The sequence below is a fragment of the Pantherophis guttatus genome, chromosome 13 (assembly GCF_059756535.1).
Source record: "Pantherophis guttatus breed Tessera chromosome 13, ASM5975653v1, whole genome shotgun sequence".
Taxonomy (NCBI): Eukaryota; Metazoa; Chordata; class Lepidosauria; order Squamata; family Colubridae; genus Pantherophis; species Pantherophis guttatus.
The window spans coordinates 17344863-17368297 of record NC_142075.1 but is presented as its reverse complement, the minus strand read 5'-3'; the positions used below and the strand labels follow the sequence as shown (position 1 = coordinate 17368297).

The following is a 23435-nucleotide window of genomic DNA, read 5'->3' as shown; positions in this document are numbered from 1 at the left end:
AGTGTTGCTGTGGTGGTGAGTAATGGAGAATAGATCGAAGGATCGCCAAGAGATGCATTCTCCAACGCTTCCTCATTCTGCGAACACAGAAAACACATCCATTATCTCGCCAAAGTGGTTGGTGGTCTGCGTTAGTCAGAAAGTTCATTGCAATCTATTGAATACGGGTGCCAGCTGAAGTTCATACTTGATACGCTTATACCTACAGCACGCAGTCTGGGAATTATAAGAGTTGCCTTCTCCAACACATCTGAAGATCATCAGATTGAGGAAAACTGACACTCCAGCGTTGGCTCAGAGTCAGCCATCCGATGCCGAGGCTACGCTTCCATTTTGAGCAGGCTGCTTGTAGCCCCGTTCACGGGGGAGTCCGGTCTCCTGCCTTTGCGACTGTTATTAAGAGGCTGAGTTGTGCCCCCAGGCAGCCATTTGTATGCAAATTGGAAAGAAAGATGAAACTTGGAAGACCTACTTAGAAAAATGTTGTAATTGCTAGGCTGCAACAATTACTGTTGTTTACTTTCTTTTCCTCTGCCTGTATTTTTCAAAGCAATGTGATTAGATACCAAACAAAAAGAAAAGCTCCTGGAGGAATGAATGATGGAGCCAAAGTAACTCGAAACTTTCTTTCTTTTTTTTTTGCAAGCGCCCAAGTCATGCAAACTAAGTTATGTAACTCTATATTACTCCCAGCAGAATGTTTTAGGAATTTTGTTATAATTTTCTCCCTTCCAGACATCCCATTAAACCATATATGTAGGAGATGACCAAGCAGAGTCCGAGGGAGGGGTCAAACATGTCATAAGTCATGAGTCCCTTCACGCCCACAAGAGATCTAAGTCCAGCCCGCCTTGAATACCTTAATTCCTGCTCATTTCCCTTGGTCGTTAGTAGCTCAGATTTTTGTAGAGAGCTTAAACTTGGAATAAACCTTTATATTCATTTGAGCTGCCTGAATCTCCCGATTTCCCCGCCGCTTGACATTATGCAAAATGTCAATGTATGCAAAAATGCACACATTGGAAGGGATCCCAACCTTTTATGAGAATTTACAATAATTACCTACTGCTTTACGTGATAAATTGAAATTATTATGGGCTTGTTCTGGATCCCATCATCAGGGAACGTCTTTCTCTCTCACCGGAATATGTGCACTGGGCTGTTCTACAGCTTGTATTTATATAGTTCCTGGTTGTGTGAGGCTTTTAGTTGTTAATTATTGCACCCACAACCAGGATCCATACAAATACATGTAGAACAGTCCAGTATGTTGGGGAGCCTTTAGAAGCCGAGTGGTTCCAGTAAAGGCATACAGATCTTGCTCTCACCATAGCAAGTAGGAAATTAATTTCATAAATTGTAAACATGCTATTTAGCAATACTATTTCAGAGCTATTTTGCATGTACACGGAGTGCTTCCGCACTGGACACAAATTCCTTGTGTGTCTAATCACACTTGGCCAAATGAAATATTCTACTCTACTGTACTGTCCTCTACTGTACTCTATTCTACTCTACTCTAACTTCTGATATTTTGCAGTTTGCTAATATTTTCAAGTTGTAATGAGAAATACCTCGGAGGTAGCATTTGGGATTTTCTCAATACACAGTAGTTGTTGTTTTAATCCAAATCACTCTCAAAAATCGAGTTCTAAGTAGCTACGGAAGCCTTTCCAGTTTTTAGCTTAAAATCACTCTCGCCAATTGCTGATTAACCATCCATCTTCAGGAGATGATATGTAAGGGCGTGTAATCCACCTCTCACCTGCCTTACACCTGGCAAGGCTTCCATATGTGTTAAGCCTATTTTATTGCCCCAAATGCTTCTAAATAACAAGCAAGAATTTGCTCTCTTGCTTGATTTAAATGTTATTTATAGCAGCTAGTCAATGTTAAGTAGTTGTTGGCAAATTTTGATTTGGAAATAAAGTTAGCATACATTTGTTTTAAAAGGAATTTAAACCCCCTCTAGCTTCCGATGGAATTTGCAGCCTGCCTCTGCATATTTATGATGTTTTAGTGTTCAATCCCAAGCAGATATAGGTAGGCTAGTACTGAACATAATCCAGAGTAGTAAAAACAGAATGCTGAGGTATTTGTACAGGTTTTAATTGGTTAAACACCAGATGTCACTTTTGTTTTAGCAAAACTGTGCTAAGCTCTGATCTGAACTAAAACACTGGTTTGTTTGTTTTTTAAATCGTGTGATGTTTCTAGGACTCTGCAGTTTTTCGTATATGTCTATTTATAAACTGTGATCTTTACAACCGTTTTATCTCAGACATGGGAACACATGGCCACCAAAACTTTGTTGACTGACATTCTCAAGAGCTCTATCCAACCAGACCGGTGATAAGGCATGCTGGGTATCAATAAAGGAGAATATTTGTAGCTCAGGTTTGAAATGAGGGGTCCTTGGTGGTCTCTGAGCTTGGTTTTCTTGCAGATGTTTCGTTACCCAAACTAGGTAACATCATCAGTGTGATGATGATGATGATGATGATGTGTACACTGATGATGTTACCCTCCCCAGCCTCCAAAGAGGGAGGGAGGGAGATACACACAAACAAAAGTCCTTCACACACACACACACCCAAGGCAGCCACATCCCTTCACTAACCTGCTTTCCACCCCCTGGAGCATAACAAATTAAAGTTTAATTTGTATGTATTGTTTAATGGACTGCTAAACTGGCCATGCTTACCTAGTCACATGACTACCTAGCCATGCCCATCCAGTCACATGCCCACCTAGCCACGCCCACCCAGCTGGTCCAGGCCCCCACAACAGTCTGCGGGACGGTGAATTGGCCTCCTGTTTAAAAAGTTTGAGACCCCTGGTCTACATGCTCTTGCTACTATTTTTATGGGAAATATTCTGCTCTGCAGATCTCTTCTGCAGAAGCTCATTAGCAACATCTGATTCTGTCATCTTTCAGCTACATATTCCGTCTAATTCCCAATGTTTTCCTGGCCGTTACACATTTCAAAACCAGCTTCCTTTTGCTGCCTTTCTACGTCAGGCAGAGGTACTTGACCAACTGGAGGGTTTCTGTCAGCTTTAAGGTGATGAAAGCTGCTGTTGTCCGAGGTCACCACATGTGATCTCCACTCTTCAAGTCTGTGCGAGTGAAATCAAAGTGGTTAGAAAATCAGAGACACGAGGAAATGCCGTATAGCTCATGACAGCTGGAAACACATGCTGCCAGGCTGGGGGAAATTGTTGCTTGTGTTCTCGGCATTAAATCTACATGTAATTTAATAGACTATTTTCTGCTGCTTTTCGGTTTGGAGAACAGCTGTTCCCCAATGCCTGCCCCTCGGAGGTTGATTTGATGCTTTAGGAAAAGGAGATTGGTGCCTGCTAATGTCATAACCAGAGGTTTTCTAACTTCTTCGCAGTCCTTGGTTAGTACAATATTCAGGAATGTCAGTTACAATTATGTTAGCTTCTAGGTAAAAGAGTTTCAGCAGTTATCATAGTCCTAAGATATTCCGCGATGCATTTATTTTATTGTGTGTGTGTTTTTTTAAAACCTAGTATAACACAAGATAACAATCGTGATGAAATGTTCATTGACATAGAAAGCCAATATGGTAGGGGTGAAATGCTATCGGTTTGGGCCGGTTCGCCTGAACCAGTAGTAAAAATGCTACTGGTTCGCCCGAACTGGTAGTAAAAAAATGCTTTAAAAAGTAAAAAAAAAAGTTCCCACGATCGCGGGGCACAGCTGATCATCGGACCTTTTTTTAAAACTTTTTTTAAAGCATGTTTTTACTACCGCTTCGTGCGAATAGGTAGTAAAAATTTTTTTTAAAAAAAGTAAAAAAAAAGGTTCCAACAATCAGCTGTGCCGCACGATCATCGGAACTTTTCTTTTACTTTTTAAAGCATTTTTTACTACCTATTGCCCGAACCAGTATTTTTGTGTAAAGTGTGATAGTTTGTTTTTGAACTCTCTGTGACTCTGTGAGGTTCCTGCTTGTTGCAGGGGCCGTTTTGTGTGAAGTCCAGCTGCTTTTGCATTGTGTATGAGTCAGTTGTGTAGCTTTTGTGTTATTTTTGTGTGATAGTTCATTTTCCCTGATCACATGACCACCAAGCCATGCCCACCCAGTCACATGACCCAGCCATGCCCACCAACACACACCCACAGAACCAGTAGGGAAAATTTTTGAATTTCACCACTGCAATATGGTGCAGCGTTAATGCACCAGGCCAGAAAGAAAGCAGTGGCAAACCAGTTCTGAAATCTTGCCAAGAAAACTGCAGTTATCCAGGCAGTCAGAAGAAGTCAACGCTCACATGAAGACATGTGCATGCACACCCACCAAACACAAACTTACACAAACAAAGAGAGAGAGAGAGAGAGAGAGCTTTTTGCAACCTACGTGAAGCCAAGGCCATTCATGTTCACTTTGATCTGGAGAAAATTCCATATTCAGTTCTAACATCATAATCTAAAGCAAATTCTGGGACATCCACACAGCCACCAGTGCGAGATAAACCACAGATTTAACTCACTGATTGGGTTCGCACATTGTGCAAGCCAAAAATGTGAGCTGGGTCATTCTGACTTATTGCACTGTAAGAATTCCCTCACCATAATTTTAAACCATGGTTTATAGCTGACCCTCTGATGCAAATCCACTGAATTATATTGCATTCAATAAGCCATTGTTAAAGAAACGATAACTTGGCACAATGTGTCTATTAGGCCAGTAGAAGGCAGCTTCAATATGTTTATTAACTCCATGATCACTATAACTTGCAACTTTATTTCTAAACACTTCTAAATATTCCCACGCTCAAATTTTCAAACTATATTGCTGTTCTATATGGCAATAAGGTATTTTTCCTTATATTAATGTATAACCTTTACTAGTCTAGGGTGCTAATTATCATCTACTGTTTGAGATAGGTCTGCACTCTGCAGCATCACTGAAATACAAGTTAATAATAATAATAATAACTTTATTGTCATTGTATATATATATACAGTATATCCATACAACGAAATTCACTTAACCCCCAAAGACCAGGTCCAACACACATAACAATCCCCAAATACCTACCCACCCACCACAAATTCCCCACTCCTAAACCACCCAAACATCCACACAACAGATCAAGTAATGCTGTCCAACAGCTCATTGATGGTGGCCCTTGAGTTCATTGTTGAGTGCAATTATAGCTCTGGGATAAAAACGATTCAGAAAATGTGTGGTCCGAGTTTTAATTGTTCTGTACCTTCTGCCAGAAGGCAACAGTCCAAAAAGATTGTAAGCAGGATGGGAAGAGTCTTTGAGAATGTTATGCAACTTCCTCAAACAGCGACATAAGATGTCATCCAGTTAGTTTGTAAGCTAGACTTTTTACAAGTATACTCCTCAACTTATGACCACAACTGAGCCCAACATTTTTGTTGCTAAGTAAAGCAGTTGTTAAGTGAGCTTTCCCCATTTTATGACCTTTCTTGCCTCAGTTGTTAAGTGACCGTGGGGATGCTGCAACCATCATGAAAAACTATCATAAATCACTTCTTTTTCAATGCTATTATAACTTTGAACGGTCACTAAACGAACTTTGTTAAGTCAAGGATTGTATGGTACTTTGGATTTCTTGCACAAAGCTTAACTTGCTCTGTAGCCACATTTGTTTGCTTCTTCTTTCTGGAAGCAAGAAAATATGGAAATTGATGGAAAATGATAATACTTTGTCTTATTGGAGCATAGACATCAATGAAGCATCCTGAAAAGTAACTGGCCAGTGCAATTCCCAAAACATGAAGTCAGATAAAAGCTGACTTTATCTGCTGGGAATTCTGAGCTGTGATTAAAGAACACCAAGCTGTATGATCTAATGTTTGTGTAAAGGAGAATAATTGTTATGCTGAGGACTCATTTGCATTACTGTTGACAAGCAGTGCTTAGTCAATCCTTCTGCATTATGGGGAATTTTATGCTGACTCCTTTAGAGCTGCATTTTAGTTTCACTTGGTGCAGCCGCAATACAACTGCATAGCAAATAAACTGGTTTTCTACAGTTTGGTTGCTCTGGTTGCTGCCCATCCTGTCTACCATAAACACACCATGGGATATCTCATTCGAGATTTCAAGGACATGATAAAGATTCTCGTGTTTAAAGAGACAGAATACTGTAGAATTGTTGAACATGGCAATTCTGAACAGCAGCAATGAGTCTATATTATTTTTTTTCTATTTTTTTTTTCAATTTGATTTATATGCCGCCCTTCTCCGGAGACTCAGGGCGGCTTACAATGCGTTAAGCAATAGCCTTCATACTTTTGTATATTTATACAAAGTCAGTTTATTGCCCCCACAAACTGGGTCCTCAATTTACCTACCTTAGAAAGGATGGAAGGCTGAGTCAACCTATATTATTGCCATTTCTTAAAGCAGGCAGGCCTGGAACAATTGTTTCTAAATTTGTTAGAATGTCAAGGGAAGGGAAGGGAAGGGAAGGGAAGGGAAGGGAAGGGAAGGGAAGGGAAGGGAAGGGAAGGGAAGGGAAGGGAAGGGAAGGAAGGAAGGAAGGAAGGAAGGAAGGAAGGAAGGAAGGAAGGAAGGATTTTTGAATATGTCCTGGAAACTGATAGAACTAAGGGCTCTATGACACATAAGGAGAGAATGTTGGAAATTAGCCAGTATATTGGACAGTAATATTACTAACTTTGTATCACATTACTTTTTAGAAATGTTATATAGAATAGAATTAATGATTGCCAGACCTGTGTTAGGATAGTTTCCAATGTACTTCTAAGATAGTTATAGGCATTGTATATCCAGAACAGCCTTTCACTTCAAGGAAAGATAGAGTGAATTGCCAAACGTATTTTGTGTATGAATGGCTATGTCTGTGTGGAAATCAGTAAAAATATATCGGAATACCTCAACAACAGTGCCCTTTTTGTCAGGCTGTTTCTACTTTACCAATAAAGGAGGTTATTTGTAGCTCAGGGTTGAAATGAAGGGTCCTTGGTGCTCTCTGAGCTTGGCTGTTTCCTTGTAGACGTTTCATTACCAAACTAGGTAACATCATCAGTGCTATTAAAAAGTGGGGTTTGCTCTCAGTTTATATTCTAATGTAACCAGAGCAAACTACTAAAATATAAACTGAGAGCAAACCTCACTTTTTAATAGCACTGATGATGTTACCTAGTTTGGCTAATGAAATGTCTGCAAAAAAACCACCAACCTCAGAGAGCACCAAAGACCCCTTGTTTCTACTTTAGCTGTGTAAAAAGTATATTGCAAACATTGAATCTTTGGTAAAATACTTAAGGCATAAAATTATACTAAAAAAGAAACTAAACTGACTACACCTAGAAGTATTCTGTATTCAAAGAATAATGGCATCCTTATAATCTGTGAAGATATCTGCATAGAATACTCCTTTGGTGCGCTTAGAGTCTTATCTAAATATTGAAATGAAGGCCACATGTACACTTTTTAAAAACTCTTTTAACACTAAATGAATAGCATCCTGAAAATGAATCATGCAACAAGATGATCCATCTTAAGCATCTTTCATTAAACTATAAGCAAACGCATTTAGAACAGCATCAACCTCCTCATTCCTTATTCATATTTATTCAAATGGCTATATGATAAGTCATCACCAAGTTTCAAAGAGCTTAAAGTTGCATTTAAGATTTGCGCTGCCTCAAGTGGTTTTAAAAATCTGAAGACCGCCCTCCCCAAGATGCTATATATAAATTGCTTAGCATATGCAATGTACAGGCTCATATGTATGTATATATGTAAATACATATGCTATTGAGAAATATTTGAATGTTAGCACAATTCTTTGGAATCTGAGCAATGCCTAATATTATGAAACTATCACTAATTCTATTGTGTTTAGCTATCACTTAAATCATTGGGGGGGAGGAGTAAATATCATTTTGTATTCAAATACATCACTTATAAATTCATTTATAAAGAGAATAGCTCATAAATCAAGAAACAGCATAGTGAAGTCATTATTTGCAGGGTCCAGCTGGTCATTGCTGTGAATTTTGACAACAACTAACCGTTCCAGAAGTAGAAAGAAATTCATTTAATCTTTCACTTTATGAGGTTTAGCCTAAACATCAGAACAATTGCACAGCTGTACTTTAAGGAAACGAAAGCATCCGTGGCATATTTTTGAAATTTAATTTTTAAGAAAGATATTGACGTTTAGTTTGTTTGCCTATTTCCTCAACCTTTTCCCGTGTACCTTTGAAATTTTTTCTGTATTTGTAAGGCTTATTTTAAGCAATGTTCAAAATAGGAAAAAGTATGTTGAAACAAATAGTCTAATCCCTTTTTGCATAGCTATTGTCGGAACTACTAACATGGGCATGGCACAGTGAGATCTATGCACCAAGACAGGTCAGACAGTACAAAAATGCTAGCACAGAAAACCCTTTCATAACGATAGGAGCACCAATTTATCAAAAACCATTAAATGGCAATGTTTCCACATCGAACTACGCCATAAATGCAATTTGAATGTCCTTGAGGTTTACTTGTTGTGTGAAGTCACTATAGTTTATAAAACAGGGCTTAGCATATTGTATGATCTGTTGGATAAATTATGATTGAGCAAATGTGAATTACCATAATGCGTGATCTCTGAACCTCTCTAAAACTCTGAGGCTCATCTTCATTCAAAAATCTCATCAAGCAGAATTAGATCTGGATTGCTTGTAGCAATTTGTTCTGCAGGCCTGTTTCTCTGGTGGTGGAGTAATCCCAGTTCAGGGAACACAAAAATTAAAGTTGGAGCTTTCTAATTGTATCCTAAATGGATCGATCCATATATTTTTTTTAAATAGCAGTAAGCCACGTCTCTGCATGGCACAAATTGATTTTCAGAGGTTATCAGCTTTTAATGGCCCTAAAAGATCAGACAAATACTTTTTATCTGCTTGTCGGGTTGCCGTGATCTGTTTTCCATCATTTACAAGTTCTAAAGTTAGTGCTCTCAAAGGGAGCAACCCTCTAGTAAATTTCTTAAATATCCTTTTCAAGGTAAGCTTTGTTGAGAAGGAAAAAAAAGCAACAACCCCTAATTCTGTGAATCTTGATTTAATCTCTGTTCTTGTCAGTTTCAAAACCCAGAAGTGCATTCATTTCCATCTGAACAGTAATTCTAACCACAGAAGATATTTTATTTGTTTTACAAATGACGGAGTCCTAAGGATTCAATTTGGAAATGAAATCATGAACAGCGACATAAACATTCAATGTCTTTATTCACAAACTCGTGTAGAGATTAGTGCAATTTATGTATATAATACTGTAGAACACGGGGGTATCTATCGTGTGAATCAGACACCCATTCATAGCCTTTAAAACCATGAGGAATATTATGTTTGTTATACCTTCCTTAGGGAAAAAAGTAGCCAAGGTTTTATAAATAAAAAGAAACAAATTATTTAAACAAAGCAGCTTTGCAATGTCTATGGAGATTCTGTGTCATTCAGGTCATGGTTGGATCCCAAAAGTGCTATTCAAAAGGCAACTGGACTTTCTTGGGTTTTTTCCTTGAAAGAGGAGGGATATGATACCACCTCTCTCCCATCAATAATACAGTCTTTTCAGCAGCACCAAGAAGGTTCCACTTCAGCCGGTTCAGACCGGTTCAGGCAAACCGGATGCTAATTTTACATCTGGTACCCTGAACCAGTAGTTGCAAGGACTGGCTGGTCCCGCCCACCCCACCCCGCCCCTCCCCTCCCAGGAGTCTCCACGCGGCCGGTTTGGGATGCCAGGTAAGTGCAGCATCCGCACGTAGGCTCTGGGAGGGTGAAAAATGGGCCTCCCGGAGGGCCTCCAAAGCCCAGGAGAGGCTGTTTTCACCCTCCTGGAGGCTCAAGGAAAGCCTCCGGAGCTTGGGGAGGGTGAAAAATGGGCCTCCCAGAAGTTCCGGAAATGAGTACGTTTCCGGCCTCTGGAAGGCCTCCAGAGCCCAGGGGAGGCAGTTTTTGCCCTCCCGGAGGCTCAAGAAAAGCCTCCGGAGCTTGGGGAGGGCGAAAACCCACCCGCACAATGGTGCAGGAGAGTAGGCCATGCCCACCATGGCCACATCCATCCAGCAACCGGGCAGAGAACCAGTTGCTAAACTTTTTGAATTCCACCCGTTCCACACCCAGTTGCACTCTGATTCAGGTGACCCTGAGGGCACAGATAAACCCCCAAGAGGCCTCAAAAGCTCTCAGAGAGAGTACTAATGATCAGATGACTGCAAAGCATACAAATCCTTCCATTCCCCCACCATTCAAGCCAGAACTGAATAACCTTCTTGGATGAGAAGCGAAGCATTTTCAAAGAAAAAAAGCAAGGAAGTCCAGTTGCCTTTTAGAAGAAAAAGCACCTTTGGCTCAGCTTTGCAATGTTACATCATAAAGAGAGACAAAGATTATGGACCTCACTGTTATTTCCTGCAGGTATTCTCGAAATACGAACGGTGGCGGTTGGAATAGTGGCAATCAAAGGAGTCGCAAGTGAATACTTTCTAGCTATGAACAAGTCTGGGAAGCTTTATGGAAAGGTACTGGCATAATTATTAGAAGCCACTTGCATTAAATGAAAAACAGGTTTGCTCCTGGGTTGTTTTTGCTGTTTGTTTGTTTGTTTGTTTGTTTGTTTGTTTGTTTTTTGTTTTGATCAGCTGTGTCCCCAACCCCCGGTCCCTCGACCGGCACAGGTCCGTGGCATGCCAGAAACCGGGCCGCGCAAGCAAACAGAAGCCCCATCTGCACGATGCAGGCAGCACAAGAAACCACATCCCCTCCTGTCCATGGAAAAACCTCTCTCCATGGAACCTGTCCCTGGTGCCCAAAAGGCTTGGGGGTTGCTGTTTTATACTCTATTGGTCCCAGTCCGTGGGAGTTGCTAAATGAGAGGTCTTCAAACTTGGTAGCTTTAAGACTTGTGGACTTCAACTCCCAGAATTCTCCAGCTAGCATAGCTGGTTGTGAAGTCCACAAGTCTTAAAGCTGCCAAGTTTGAAGACCTCTGTGCTAGATGATGGCATACGACTGGTGGCTTTTATGAATGGCTCTCATTTACGGTCAGTTGCGTTGGAATGCAAACTTCCTGAAGATCAGAGTTTTCTCTGTTTTGACTTCATTCTCCCAGAAGCCACATTTAAAAAAAAAAGAAAGAAAGAAGAGCCAAACAAAAGTCAAACAGGAAGAAGAAGCTGCTGGCAGGATGATCCGTGGTTTCTTGGCAGTTTTGGGATTCTTTTTAGGCTCTGATTTACTTTAGTTGCCTATTTTGCTTTGGGCTCTTCTCCTAACCAGCTATGCCACCTTTATCCTGCCTCGCTCCCCGAGGCAGATTAAACGCTGAACTACAACTCCCAGCAGCCCATGCATTTGACCTTGTTCGCTTTGGATGATACAGCTGTTCAGCAGCATCAGGAATGTTATTGATGTATATCGGTGCTTATTAAAAAATGTAAGGCATTTGCATAGTCACCAGGTACATTTTAAGTGAATTGTACTGCATGCAGGTAGTCCTCGACTTACAACTGGTCGCTGAGTTTCAAGTTACAAAAAAGGGGACTTACAACCTGAAGTTGCGACATTTGAACCGCCCTCCCCCAGTGACTGCACTTCAGGTGCTCAACAACACAGTCACATCTGTGGTGTTGTGACCATGTTATATGATGACCTCTGCTAAAAAAATCAGCTCTTATTTCTAGTTTTTGGCAAAAGCACATCATAGCGAACAATGGCTTTGCTTAATGTCCGCCGTGTTCAGGGATGAAATGCTCCCAGTTCAGACCGGATTGCCTGATCCGGTAGCAATGGCGGCGGGTGATTCGGAGAACCGGTAGCAAAAATCCCTGCGGCCCCCACCATGCGCAGCTGAGCCGCACGATCATCAGAGGCTTTTTTTTTTTTACTTTTAAAAGCATTTTTTCTACAACCTCTTCCGAAGAAAAAATGCTTTTAAAAGTAAAAAAAAAAAAAAGCCTATGATGAACGTGCAGCTCAGCTGGGATCGTCAGAGGATTTTCAAAGCATTTTTTTCTGCAACCTCTTGGCCGAAGAGGTGGTAAAAAAAATGCTTTGAAAAGTCTCTGACGATCCCAGCTGAGTTGCCTGATCGTCAGAGAGGCTTTTCAAAGCATTAGAAAAAATGCTTTGAAAAGTTAAAAAAAAAAAAAAAAGTTGGCCACGCCCACCCAGTCGCATTACCCCCCCAACCACCAAGCCACGCCCACAGAACCAGTAGTAACAAATTTTATGTTTCACCCCTGGCCGCGTTCACTTAAATGACCGCTGCAAAAAAAAAAAAAAGGTCATAAAAAGGGTAGGCTACATTGCAGTTGTAACTCAAGGACTACCTTAGTTCAAGGACAATGGGATTTTTGTGAAATGATAGACAAAATCCCTGCCAGGTATTTTCGGTATTCGACTGATCCTCTCATTTTCTTTTAAACAACAGAAAGTGTGCAATGAAGACTGCAACTTCGTAGAACTCATTCAAGAGAATCACTATAACACCTACGCTTCAGCAAACTGGACTCACAAGGGGAAAGAAATGTACATCGCGTTAAAACAGAATGGAGCCCCTAAAAGAGGCCAGAAAACAAGCAAAGAAGACACTTCCTCCCATTTTCTTCCATTTACAATATCCTAATCTTATATGAACTATGGACAACCAGTTCCAGCAAAATATATATATTTATATATCAAATGAGATATAGATATATAGATATATATGTATCATTTGAAAAAGGGACTGTATGAAAGGAAGACAAGCTGGAATACTACTGAAAAACTGAACAAGCTGGACTTGAGCACGATGTTTTATTTTTAAGAGACTGGCTTTAAAAAATAAATAAATAAATAAATAAATAAATAAATAAATAAATGAAAATATACACTACTTCAGATTTAGTAACTAAAAGTTGTAAAAAATTGTAAAGAGTTGTACGATCCTTACGTTAGCATAAGAGTAGCTTTGCAGATTCTTAAATTAAATGTACCCTTTACGCCTTGTTCACGACTTGATTATCTGACGATCTTTTATTTAAAATAAACCTATCTGCTTCGTTAAACATGGCTGCTATAATAATAATAAAGCAGATGAAAAATGTTATGTAAAATATGATGGACTTGATGGCTGCTGGATTAAGTCTTCAGATGATCAAGTCAGTACGAATCGTGAAGGCTAAGCAGTATTAAATACTTCCCGGGAAAAAAAAATGAAAATAAAGGTTTTAAGTATTAAAGCAAATTGAAATTGGAACGCTGTGGTATTCAAGACAATAAAGGTAATATGACAGATGAAAGTTGCATCACTGCAATGTATTCATATCTATCAGAAAGAATGCCTAATGCTGCTCTGAAAGATGTTACAAAATAGTGTAATATTAAATAATATTAATAAGGGAAATGTATTTCATCTCACTTTCCTCAAAATATCCTTTTATGTAACGATGAAGTTAAAAAAAATTCAGACAACATCATATGGGTTTTTATGTAACATAACCTAATCTTTTTATATAATTCCTGTTTGGGCATATGGCTTCTAAGTTTTTTTTTTCTTCCAACCGATATTCATGCTTTTCTGTGGTTACAGCATTAAACTTTATTTTAAGTTATAATTGAACGTTATTGTTTTAAGTTATTTAAGTTGATGTTATTTATAAAAAAAAAATTATCAAGATGCATCTGTTTCATATGCTTTTAATTCTAAAGGAGTATCAAAACAGTCTGGTTTAGCGGCCCTTTTTTTTCTCCTCTTACGACCAGACATGAAGTCTAGTACACAAAACTCCTGCCAATATGTACTGGATAAGAGACAAAAATGACAGCCTGTGGCAATTCTTGCAATGAAAGTTTCGGATGCAACAATCCCTGTTTGCAAAACAAAAAAAAAACAAAACAAAAAAAACAAAAAAAAACCCAAATGCCATGTCGCTTGCCAGTTAAGGCTGCTGCTAATATTTTGAAAGTGACAGAAGTGGCTGCCCCATCAGGAGAAGTCAAGTGAAAGAAAACTCGCCTGCCACTACGATCCGGATCAAATACGAAGCTATCCATTCAGACGGCAAATTCAGAAGGTTTAATGGAAGAAGCTCAGAATGGACAAATCCCCGGATGGAGAAACCAGGCGTGACATTAACTGCAAACCTTTCTCCACACCCCCCAAAGATCAGAGCCATCGTGGGGTGAGGGGCAGAAGATATGCATCATGACTGGTCCAAATGAAAACCAGCTTCTTCCCTTTGGCTTCACAATTGGCACCACTGGGTATTTTTTTTTCTCCAAGAGGATTAATAAGCCAATGGATATGGACCAATTTTCATTGAGAGCAAATGAAAAGAGTCCCAAAGGTAACACATTTGCTGGCCTATCTAATAGAATAGAATAGAATAGAATTCTTTATTGGCCAAGTGTGATTGGACACACAAGGAATTTGTAATCCAGTATTCTTCCCCATGTTATTACTGTGTTTCCCCGAAAATAAGACCCTGTCTTATATTTTTTTGAACCCTGAAATAAGTGCTTGGCCTTATTGCCATGCGCTCAAAAGCCCGATTGGGCTTATTATCAGGGGTGTCTTATTTTGGGGGAAACAGGGTATATATCTCCACCCTGACTGCAAAAGCAGCCTCCTGTTTATGTCCTCTACTGCAGTGGTGGGTTTCACATTATGTTACTACCAGTTCACTGCATTGAAGCACACTTGCTTCGTGCGCACGCCTGCCTTCCGTGTATGCGCCTGGCCTCAAAAACATGCCTAAATAGTATGGCATAGAGCCGGGGCGGGGGGGGGCACCCCCCCCCCGCAATTTCTGCTACCGGTTCGTGTGAACCAGTCTGAACCGGCTGAATACCACCTCTGCTCTACTGATAGTTGGAGGTACTGCAGTAACTACATATATATCACATACATTACTGATCTGTGCATCAAGGATAATAATCAGTAATGAGCTTCATATCTAGAGATTCCTTCAGGAATACCCCACAAATCTTCAAGACATTCCCACATTCGAAACAAAACAGCAGTCTAGAGTTGCATAAATCTCCCTATTGTTGGATATTGCTGTATAAGACTACAGTTGTAGAACTGAAAATAGTATTCTAAAAAAGCTACAGATTTTAGCATACATCACTCCACATAGAGGAGAGGTCCGGTGGCTCAACGGCTTAAGGATGCTGGAGAAGGTCTGTACTCCAGCAGTTTGAACCCTAGCACCGTGGGACAGGGTGAGTTCCCATCACTCGCCTCAGCTCCTGCCAAATGAGCAGCTTGAAAGCATGCAAAATGCAGGTAGATAAATAGATACTGAGAACACACCGACAGGCAGACAAACAACTACTTTATAATAGCACTGTAGTTTCCTGGCGAATGTAACTTCATCATATGCGAAATAAATCAACTCCACAAAACTCTCAAATAACCATTGGATAATCCCTTTTCTTGGTACTTACAGATTTTTGTTTTTGATCTTGACCTTGACCTTGACCTTGAACTGGATCTTGACCATGACCATGACCTGGATGTTGTCCTGCTTCTAGGCTGTAGTTTCATATGCGATGATATCGGAGAAAAGGAGTCTTTCTCTACAATGGATTTTATAGGCTTTTCCATGGACAGACACTTCCAATTTTTCCAAGCAAATTTCTGTGGTTTAAAACCTGTAAGAGGGACAACCAATGAACTGAATAATACTAACCAACCAAATGTTTTTGAACTAATTCAGCCCCCCCCCCAAGTCTTCAGATCATTGGCCCCTATATGAAGTTGCAGATTGTTCAATGATCCACAAACAATTTAATAAATACCATGCTACTTTAATTAATGTTACTTTGAATAGCGGTACTATAATATGAATAATGATAATACTGTAACAACAATAATGGACTATCTTTGCAGGTTAATACTGACCACTTTGGGGAATATCTGGACTAGTTGATCCATTTCATTCCTACAATTCTATGATTTTGTGTTGGGATCTTAAAATTTTATTATTAGATTTTTATTCCAGCTTTATTTTGTACAAAGCAAGTTGGTGTACACCTAATGATCCTGCTTTCTATTTTCCCTGCAACAACCCTGTGAGGTGGACTGGTCTGCGAAAGTCATACAGTTGGCTTTCAAGGCCAAGGGAGGATGTGAACTCCAATCTCTCGATATGTCATGGAAGAAAAATCAAGACATCTGTGGCTTGTTCCAGGGTGTGGGACACAGAATGACGGATTTAAGAAGAAGATTATAAAGTACCATAGCCTTTATTGTCATTGTATATCATATATATAACGAAATTGGTTCAGCCTCTCTGGTGCAATCCGTAACAGAAAATACAAGACAACATGAATAGTAGAGAGAATAATCCTTATACAAGTAATTGGGGAAAAAAGACTAGTCATACGTTTCCGTATGTGCGTGGAGTGATTGTCTTTAGGTGTCTGACAGCCCATGGGTAGAAGCCGTGTTTAAACCTGTTTGTCCAGCTGGCTATACTTCGATGTCTTCTGCCCGATGGTAGAAGTGTGAAGAGACACTGACCAGGGTGTGAATCATCCCTAAGTATCTTCCTTACTCTGCTAAAGCAGCGAGACCTGACGATGTCATCCAGTGGTGTTAAAGGGCAACCAATGGTTTTTTGTGCCGAATTGATCACTCTCTGTAGTGCCTTCCTATCTGCAGCTGTTAGACCAGCATACCGTACTATTATACAGTATGAATGTTATAAAAAAAAAAAACTCTATGAGTAAGAAGAGTTCAACAATGGAACTAATTATTGAGAAGAAATGGCTCACCTTACTGGAATGTGTTCAAATAAAGGCTGGACAACCATCTGTTTGGGATACTCTAATTTGGGTTCCTGAAATGAGTTGTTCTCAGTGGCTTAACCCTCATTTCTAACTGAACGATACTTTTGAAGAACTCATAAAGGAAGAAAATAATTGAGTAGACGCAATTATGTAAAACAACTACGGAGATACGCTCCTGCCAACAACTGCGAGGAAAAATAGTTAACACTCTAGTACCTCTGATCCACAGGAAAATTAGATCCATCAATTCATCTTTAAACTGATCGTTGAAACGATGGTAAGCCTCAGGGAAAGCTTCACAGAAAGTAATGTAAATGGCTTGGGATAAGCAGTCAGGATACATCTGCCAAGTTGCAATTTAAGTTCATTGTAAAAATTGGGTGATGCTTATATATAGAGAGAAATAAACAGGGATTCAAATATTGCTGAATCATTAGCTGTGACAAAAATACAAGGTTTGTCCAAGAACATCACAGGTTTGAGTGGCAGTTTAGCTTACTGCAAAGCAAATGAACTTATGGGCAAATCAGTAAGGAGAAATCTTCATCCATTTTTTAAATTTCTTAAAATTAATTTGATTGCACTCATTTTTTGGTACGTTTTGGTACATTATGACAAAAAGCCCTAGTTATCTTAGAAGAGGTGCTGAACACAGAGTAGGCAGCTTAACCTGAGACCAAAAGGTATATTAGAATCACCTTCTCCAATTGCTGCTTTTCAGATCAGTTGAGGCTGCAACATCCTAGCTGGGAGACTATATTTATTTTACTTAATCAATTTCTACGTCTGCCCCATTCCTTGGGACTCTGGGTAGCTTACACCGGACTAAAAAAACAATTAATAATTAAAAAACACAACCATTCTAGGGAGGAAAACAGTATCAAAAATACCAGTTAACACCTGCATGGAAGTTACTGGGGCCAGAGCTTGTGGGAAGAGTCTTCCTAAAAGCCAGCGGTTTTAAAGAAGGGCAGTCACAAAAAAGACATAAGGGGTCCAGAATCAGGATCACCCGTTAAATTTCATTTAAGCTGATCTATTGCTCATGACACAAGGGATGCACTGGCTTGGCAGTTCAACAGTTCAAATCCCTAGCACCGCATGATGGATTGAGCTCCCATTACTTGTCCCAGCTTCTGCCAACCTAGCAGTTTGAAAGCACATAAAAAATACAAGTAGAAAAACAGGGACCACTTTGGTGGGAAGGTAACAGCGCTCCATTCGCCATCAGCGTTCAGTCATGCCAGCCACATGACCACGGAGACGTCTTCGGACAGCGCTGGCTTTTCGACTTAGAAATGGAGATGAGCACCACCCCCTAGAGCCAGAAATGACTAGCACGCATGTGCGGGGAAACATTTACCTTTACCTATTGCTCATGCCTATATACAAGAATCTAGTCAACTAATAGCCAGCACTAAATTGGCACTAGAGAAGATTTAACGGAATTCAAGAGGGGTTGGACTTAGACCGTTTGTGGGAACGCAATGATTCCAGGCTGATTCCTCTCTTGACTCTTCCCCCATGACTCTGCCTGTCCTTTGCCTACAGAAGGCAAACTTTATCAGTGCTATGATAGTGATGGGACCTAAAGCATGTCAAACCCGTCAGGTCTTATAATATATCTAGAAGGTACCAAGTTGCTTACAGGATGAAGTGAAGGATGTGACATGAGGTCACCACCTTTTCTTATCAAGAGGTTGCAGTTTTTACAGTGAGTGCTCATTGCCCAAGGAATTCTGATTATGGAACAACCAGCAAATATCTAAATAAATTATAACCTCTTTTCCTGCTCTGTGTTATTCAGGAAGGCGTTAGCTAGATTCACAAATATCCTTATCAAGCTTTGCTAGAGTTGTATGCTAAGTAGTTAAGATTACCACAAACAATTTAAACAAAAAACAAAAAACTTCAGAGGCAATAATAGAGCCAGAAGGCATGTCACAGAATGAAAGGCTGAAGGATTCTGGTACGTTCATCAACAGAAACGGATTAAATTAAGAGATAATGAGACAGAAAGATGACACGCCTTTTGCTCTTCTCTGAACAGGACAAATCAAAATTGGAAGGAGTAAAATTCAGAATTGCAAACAACGTCATTACCTGAAGAAAAGCATCTTTAATGAAACTGGGGATGCTCCAGAGAAGCATCACGTAGCTATCGGATATTCTGTCAAAAAAGTGGTCTTGTTCATCTTGATCAGGCTTGAAATAATCAGGAGAAAATGTTAAGCAAAGTCTAGTCTACAGTTAAAAACATCTGTACAGAGTTGCTGTCGGTAGTCTCTATTAATGATAGAGTTTAGAAATGCAGCAATTTTTACCACAGTGCCAAAACTAGACCTATCCAGGTAGGTCATTAGCAGTTGATCAAAGTAATATACAAATGCCGTAAGCAAGACTGCAATAAACTTTCTTTAGCACTTTTGTAAAAGTAATAATGCAATTAACCCGACTACTTTTGGGGGACTGAACTGGCTTAGAAGGTCAAAATAATAAATAAACAAACCCGGCTTTATCTAGTTTAATGCATTGTATGAGCAGGATTGCTCTCTTTCACAGATCCAGCATCCTTGGATTTGCTTGAAGGCACATTTGCATGACTGACATAACTTCATAAGCATTCCAATGTCATACCTGTGCTGCATTTAAATATAGAAATAGCTGTGAGCACGAAAAAGAAGGGAACATCAAGACTGGGTTCTAACTTGGCCAAAACTTTATATAAAAACTTTGTAAAAAAAAAAAAAAAAGAATTTCAAATATATCATCTCTGAAAACCTCAGACCTCAGAGTGGAAGAAAACTACATTGAATCCAGCTGTTTCATTTAGTGCTAAAGAACCCATCATTCCTTGCTGCACAAGACATTTTATACAGTAGTGGCCAAAATTGTGGAAACCTTCTGGGGAAAGTGTATTTTTGAGGTTTGATAGCTAATAACATCACTTTTTTGGGGGGGGGGGAGTTTCGAGATAATCCTATTCCGCTGCTGGAATGGCCTTGGAATAGCCCAGACCTTCACCCAACTGAAAATCTACGGAGCCAACTAAAGAAACTTGTTAGTCAGAAACAACCCAGCCATAGAACCCAGTTCATAGAAGCCATCATTCCATCTTGGTTTCACATTAGAACAGCTGCAGAACTAAAAGACTTGATTCACTCCATGGGAAGACGTTGTAAGGCTGTAATTCATGCTAAAGGTTACCGAACTAAGGATTAACTGACATGGTGATCATTTTTGTATATCTCGTTTTTTCTACGTGTTTCACTTTTCTTCTTTATACTGTAACTGCTATTTTAGTAGCAAATCCTTCATAAAAGTTACTGCATTACATTCTTGGTTAAATTATCTTTCCATTGATATATAATATTATGGTACTACTCCAAAAAAAAAGTGGTGTTATTAGCTAGTTTTAGAAAATACACTTTTCTCAAAAGGTTTCCACAATTTTGGCCACTACTATACTGTAATGTCAATTACCGTTTTTTTTTTTTTCATAAGATCAAACACGATAAGGCCTTCAGTTGTGTACCTGGAACTTATGAAGAAACCACCACCAGAAAGAATCCTGCAAAATCGCAAGAGATGCATCAGAAATAAACAGCTGCTTCAAAACCTGAGTATTCACACCCTATCCAAAAAAGAAAAAGAAAAAAAAAGACACAGGAAAATGAAGTCGACATTTTTATGCAGGCCCAAACACATTCATCTTCAAGGGAGTCCATTTGTCCCACTGGTTATGTGTCCAACATGGTTCAAAGCTATTACTTAACAGTGAACATATTTAGAATTAAACTGACAAGTATTATTTCAAGTTTCTTTTTACTTCATTAATTTGTTCTGTATACTATAAATAGATTTATTGCACTGGCTGCAGACATTTTATTAACCGAGTATTCTATCTTGGTGGTTCCATCCAAAATGTTATGAAAATGGAAAATACAAATGCTATTAAAAAAAAAAAGATTAGGAATTTATTCTAATGGACAATAATTATCTCAAAACAGAAACTGCTGCAGGAAACTGGAACACCTATTTTGCTGTACTGCGGCAGATCAACAGTGGATCTGGATCAGCTCTTTATTCATGCCATGTTGTCGCAGAGGTGATCAACCCAGGAAGAGATCTTGTGTTGTGGTCCGCCAGCAGCCTGCGGAGCTGGCAGGACAGTCGGACAGTGAGGAGGCTTGGGAGGAACATGGGCCAGTCCTGGAGTCTGGGAAAGGCTCGGACGATGGGCAGGAAGCAGTGCTGTACAGGTAGTCCTTGACTTACAACCATTTGTTTAGTGACTGTTCGAGATTACAAGGGAACCGGGGAAAAGTGACTTCTGACCGTTTTTCACTCAACCCCTGTAGCATCCCCATGGTCATGTGATCAAAATTCAGACACTTGGCGACTAATTCATTTACGATGGTTGCAAGTGTCCCAGGTGTGATCAACTGTCCCAAAAGTGATCAACTTTTGTTAACATTCTGACCAGCCAAGGCAATGGGGAAGTCAGCTTCACTTAACAATAGTGTTACTAAGTTAACAACTGCAGAGGTTCACTTAACAGCTATGGCAAAAAGGGTCGTAAAATGGGACAAAGCTCACTTAATAACTGTCTTGCTTAGCAACAGAAATTTTGGGCTCAATTGTTGTCGTAAATCAAGGATTAACAGTACAACCCTGTCAGGAGATTCAACTGCACTGTGATCGCTGGAACATTTCAGAATAATTAAGAGGTCAAGTATCTTCATGCATGTCCACTTTGTGTTTGAGAAGTCTATCTCAAGAAGCTTGGTAATACAGATAAATATCTACTCAGGGGAGGAATTTTTACAGACATTCCTGAACTACAGTCTAAGGACTCACAAAAAATTCTTAAGTACTTGTAAATCTGCTAGTGATGCCAGCGTGCCAGTTTATTCGGTATTTCTTCCAGCTGCCTTTAGTTCTACATTTATTTTTTAGTTGATTTGTAAAATATGCAAGATACTTTCTTTCCTGGCCAGTTCTACACACAAAACAAATAAACTCTATGTGAAAGTCCAGCTTTGGGGGGAATTATCGTTTAGAAATCTGCAGTTTTCTTGTATGCGATTCATGACACGTGGCTAACCAATATGACTACTGTTGTCAACAAATCAACAGAGCACTCCTATAGCCTTGTCAGACGGTTCCAAATTTGGAGCACTCTGACAAACTGTAATGTTTTTTGCCAATTGTTTTCCTGCAAATTTTCTGACCTAAAAAAAAAAGGCTGAACTTGTGAAGCGGAGGGAAAAAAAGAAGGAATTAATCCTGGATTGCCCCCCCCCCCTAAAATCTAGATTTATTCCACTTTTTGAAGGAAAATTTAAAATCAGATTCTGCCCACTTAATTTTGTTTCCATGAAGTGATAACTCACAAATCCACATTAAAAGTAAAAAAAAACCCAAAACCCTCCTTTAAATCATGCTTGATTTTCAGTGACTTAACAAAATGTAATTTTCCTGGCAAAAATATAGAAGCTGTCTGCCATCTTCAATTTTTTCCTTTTTTTAAAAAAAAAAATCCTAATATAATGTCCTGTCCTTTTCTGTAGTGTCACATTCTGGCAATTACAAGAGCAGGAAAATATTTATCCCAAATTTGTCCCAAAGTCTCACTTGCTCACAGATGCCTCCTGTTTCACAAACATGTGTTCCATTTGGTGCTGCAATTTAAGTTAAATTAAAAATTGATACCTTGAAAATTTGGAGTTTTAGAACCGAATCCCAGAGATGTGCAGGTTCTAGATTGTTTGGAAGTTTTGTAAGTTTCCACAAATTGAATCCAGAAAAGCTGAAATTCTAAAAAAGAAAAAGAGCCAGTCATCATACCTCACAAAGCAGCAATGTTTGAAATGCATCCTCTCACCAGACATTTTTTTTTCTAAAAAAATAAATAAATCTAATTATGTAGATTCCTAATCCAGAGCAGCACATATGATTAAGTGCTTTGTTTTGAAAGTCCTGTTTCTACTGACCATTCAGATGCTATTGGATTAGGGGCATATTTTGGGTGGAAGGAATAGCAACCGAAGCACTCATGACTCTACATGTTCAGAATTCCAATCCAACAAAAACTATAACTTCATCAGATCAAAACAGATTTTTAAAAAATTGTTAAACATACTTCATGGAATGACTGAGTTTGCATAGCTTATTTAAACCATAATATGGATTTAGTTTTGTTCCAACAAGGGATAAAAGATGCTTGAACAGAATAGTTTTTCCATGTTTTAAAATAATTGCTTGGAAAAAAACAAAGCTATATCTTCCTCCAGAATGGTAGCCTTATTGCTTAATTACATTTTCAGGTTCAGATGATAAATACTTTGTATAAATTAATTTTTAGAGCTCTCTTCCCAGTGGTTTGGAATTGATCCATTTCATCACTGACTTCTACACCATACGTGGTGAAAAGTTTCCTGCCTAAGCAGGGGGTTGGACTAGAAGACCTCCAAGATCCCTTCCAACTCTGTTATTCTATTCTATTCTAAATTTACCTCCAAGTCTTTGCTACTTGAGTCTTTTGCAGCTTCAGTAGGAAACTGAAATACATTGGAAAGAAATACACCGTAAAGATATGGAACTAGAGTAAGTG

The 23435-nt window shown here is 39.3% G+C and overlaps 2 protein-coding genes across 5 annotated transcripts in view; one reads left to right on the top strand and one right to left on the bottom strand.

The window, feature by feature from the left end:
• Positions 1–13638, top strand: part of FGF7 (fibroblast growth factor 7) — a 28641-nt gene extending 15003 nt beyond the window's left edge. The window contains exons 3-4 of the mRNA XM_034434692.3: positions 10460–10563; positions 12474–13638. Coding sequence (XP_034290583.1) covers positions 10460–10563; positions 12474–12668 — 299 coding nt within the window. The 3' untranslated portion in view covers positions 12669–13638. The remainder of the gene's footprint in view (positions 1–10459; positions 10564–12473) is intronic.
• Positions 1–23435, bottom strand: part of FAM227B (family with sequence similarity 227 member B) — an 85987-nt gene that overhangs the window by 54305 nt on the left and 8247 nt on the right. For all 4 annotated transcript variants that reach the window (XM_087877747.1, XM_087877749.1, XM_087877748.1 and 1 more), the window contains exons 5-10: positions 23338–23382; positions 22535–22639; positions 20355–20453; positions 18923–19024; positions 17036–17162; positions 15473–15679 (exon numbers count right to left, since the gene is read on the bottom strand). In XM_087877747.1, the coding sequence (XP_087733873.1) occupies positions 15473–15679; positions 17036–17162; positions 18923–19024; positions 20355–20453; positions 22535–22639; positions 23338–23382 (685 nt within the window). The remainder of the gene's footprint in view (positions 1–15472; positions 15680–17035; positions 17163–18922; positions 19025–20354; positions 20454–22534; positions 22640–23337; positions 23383–23435) is intronic.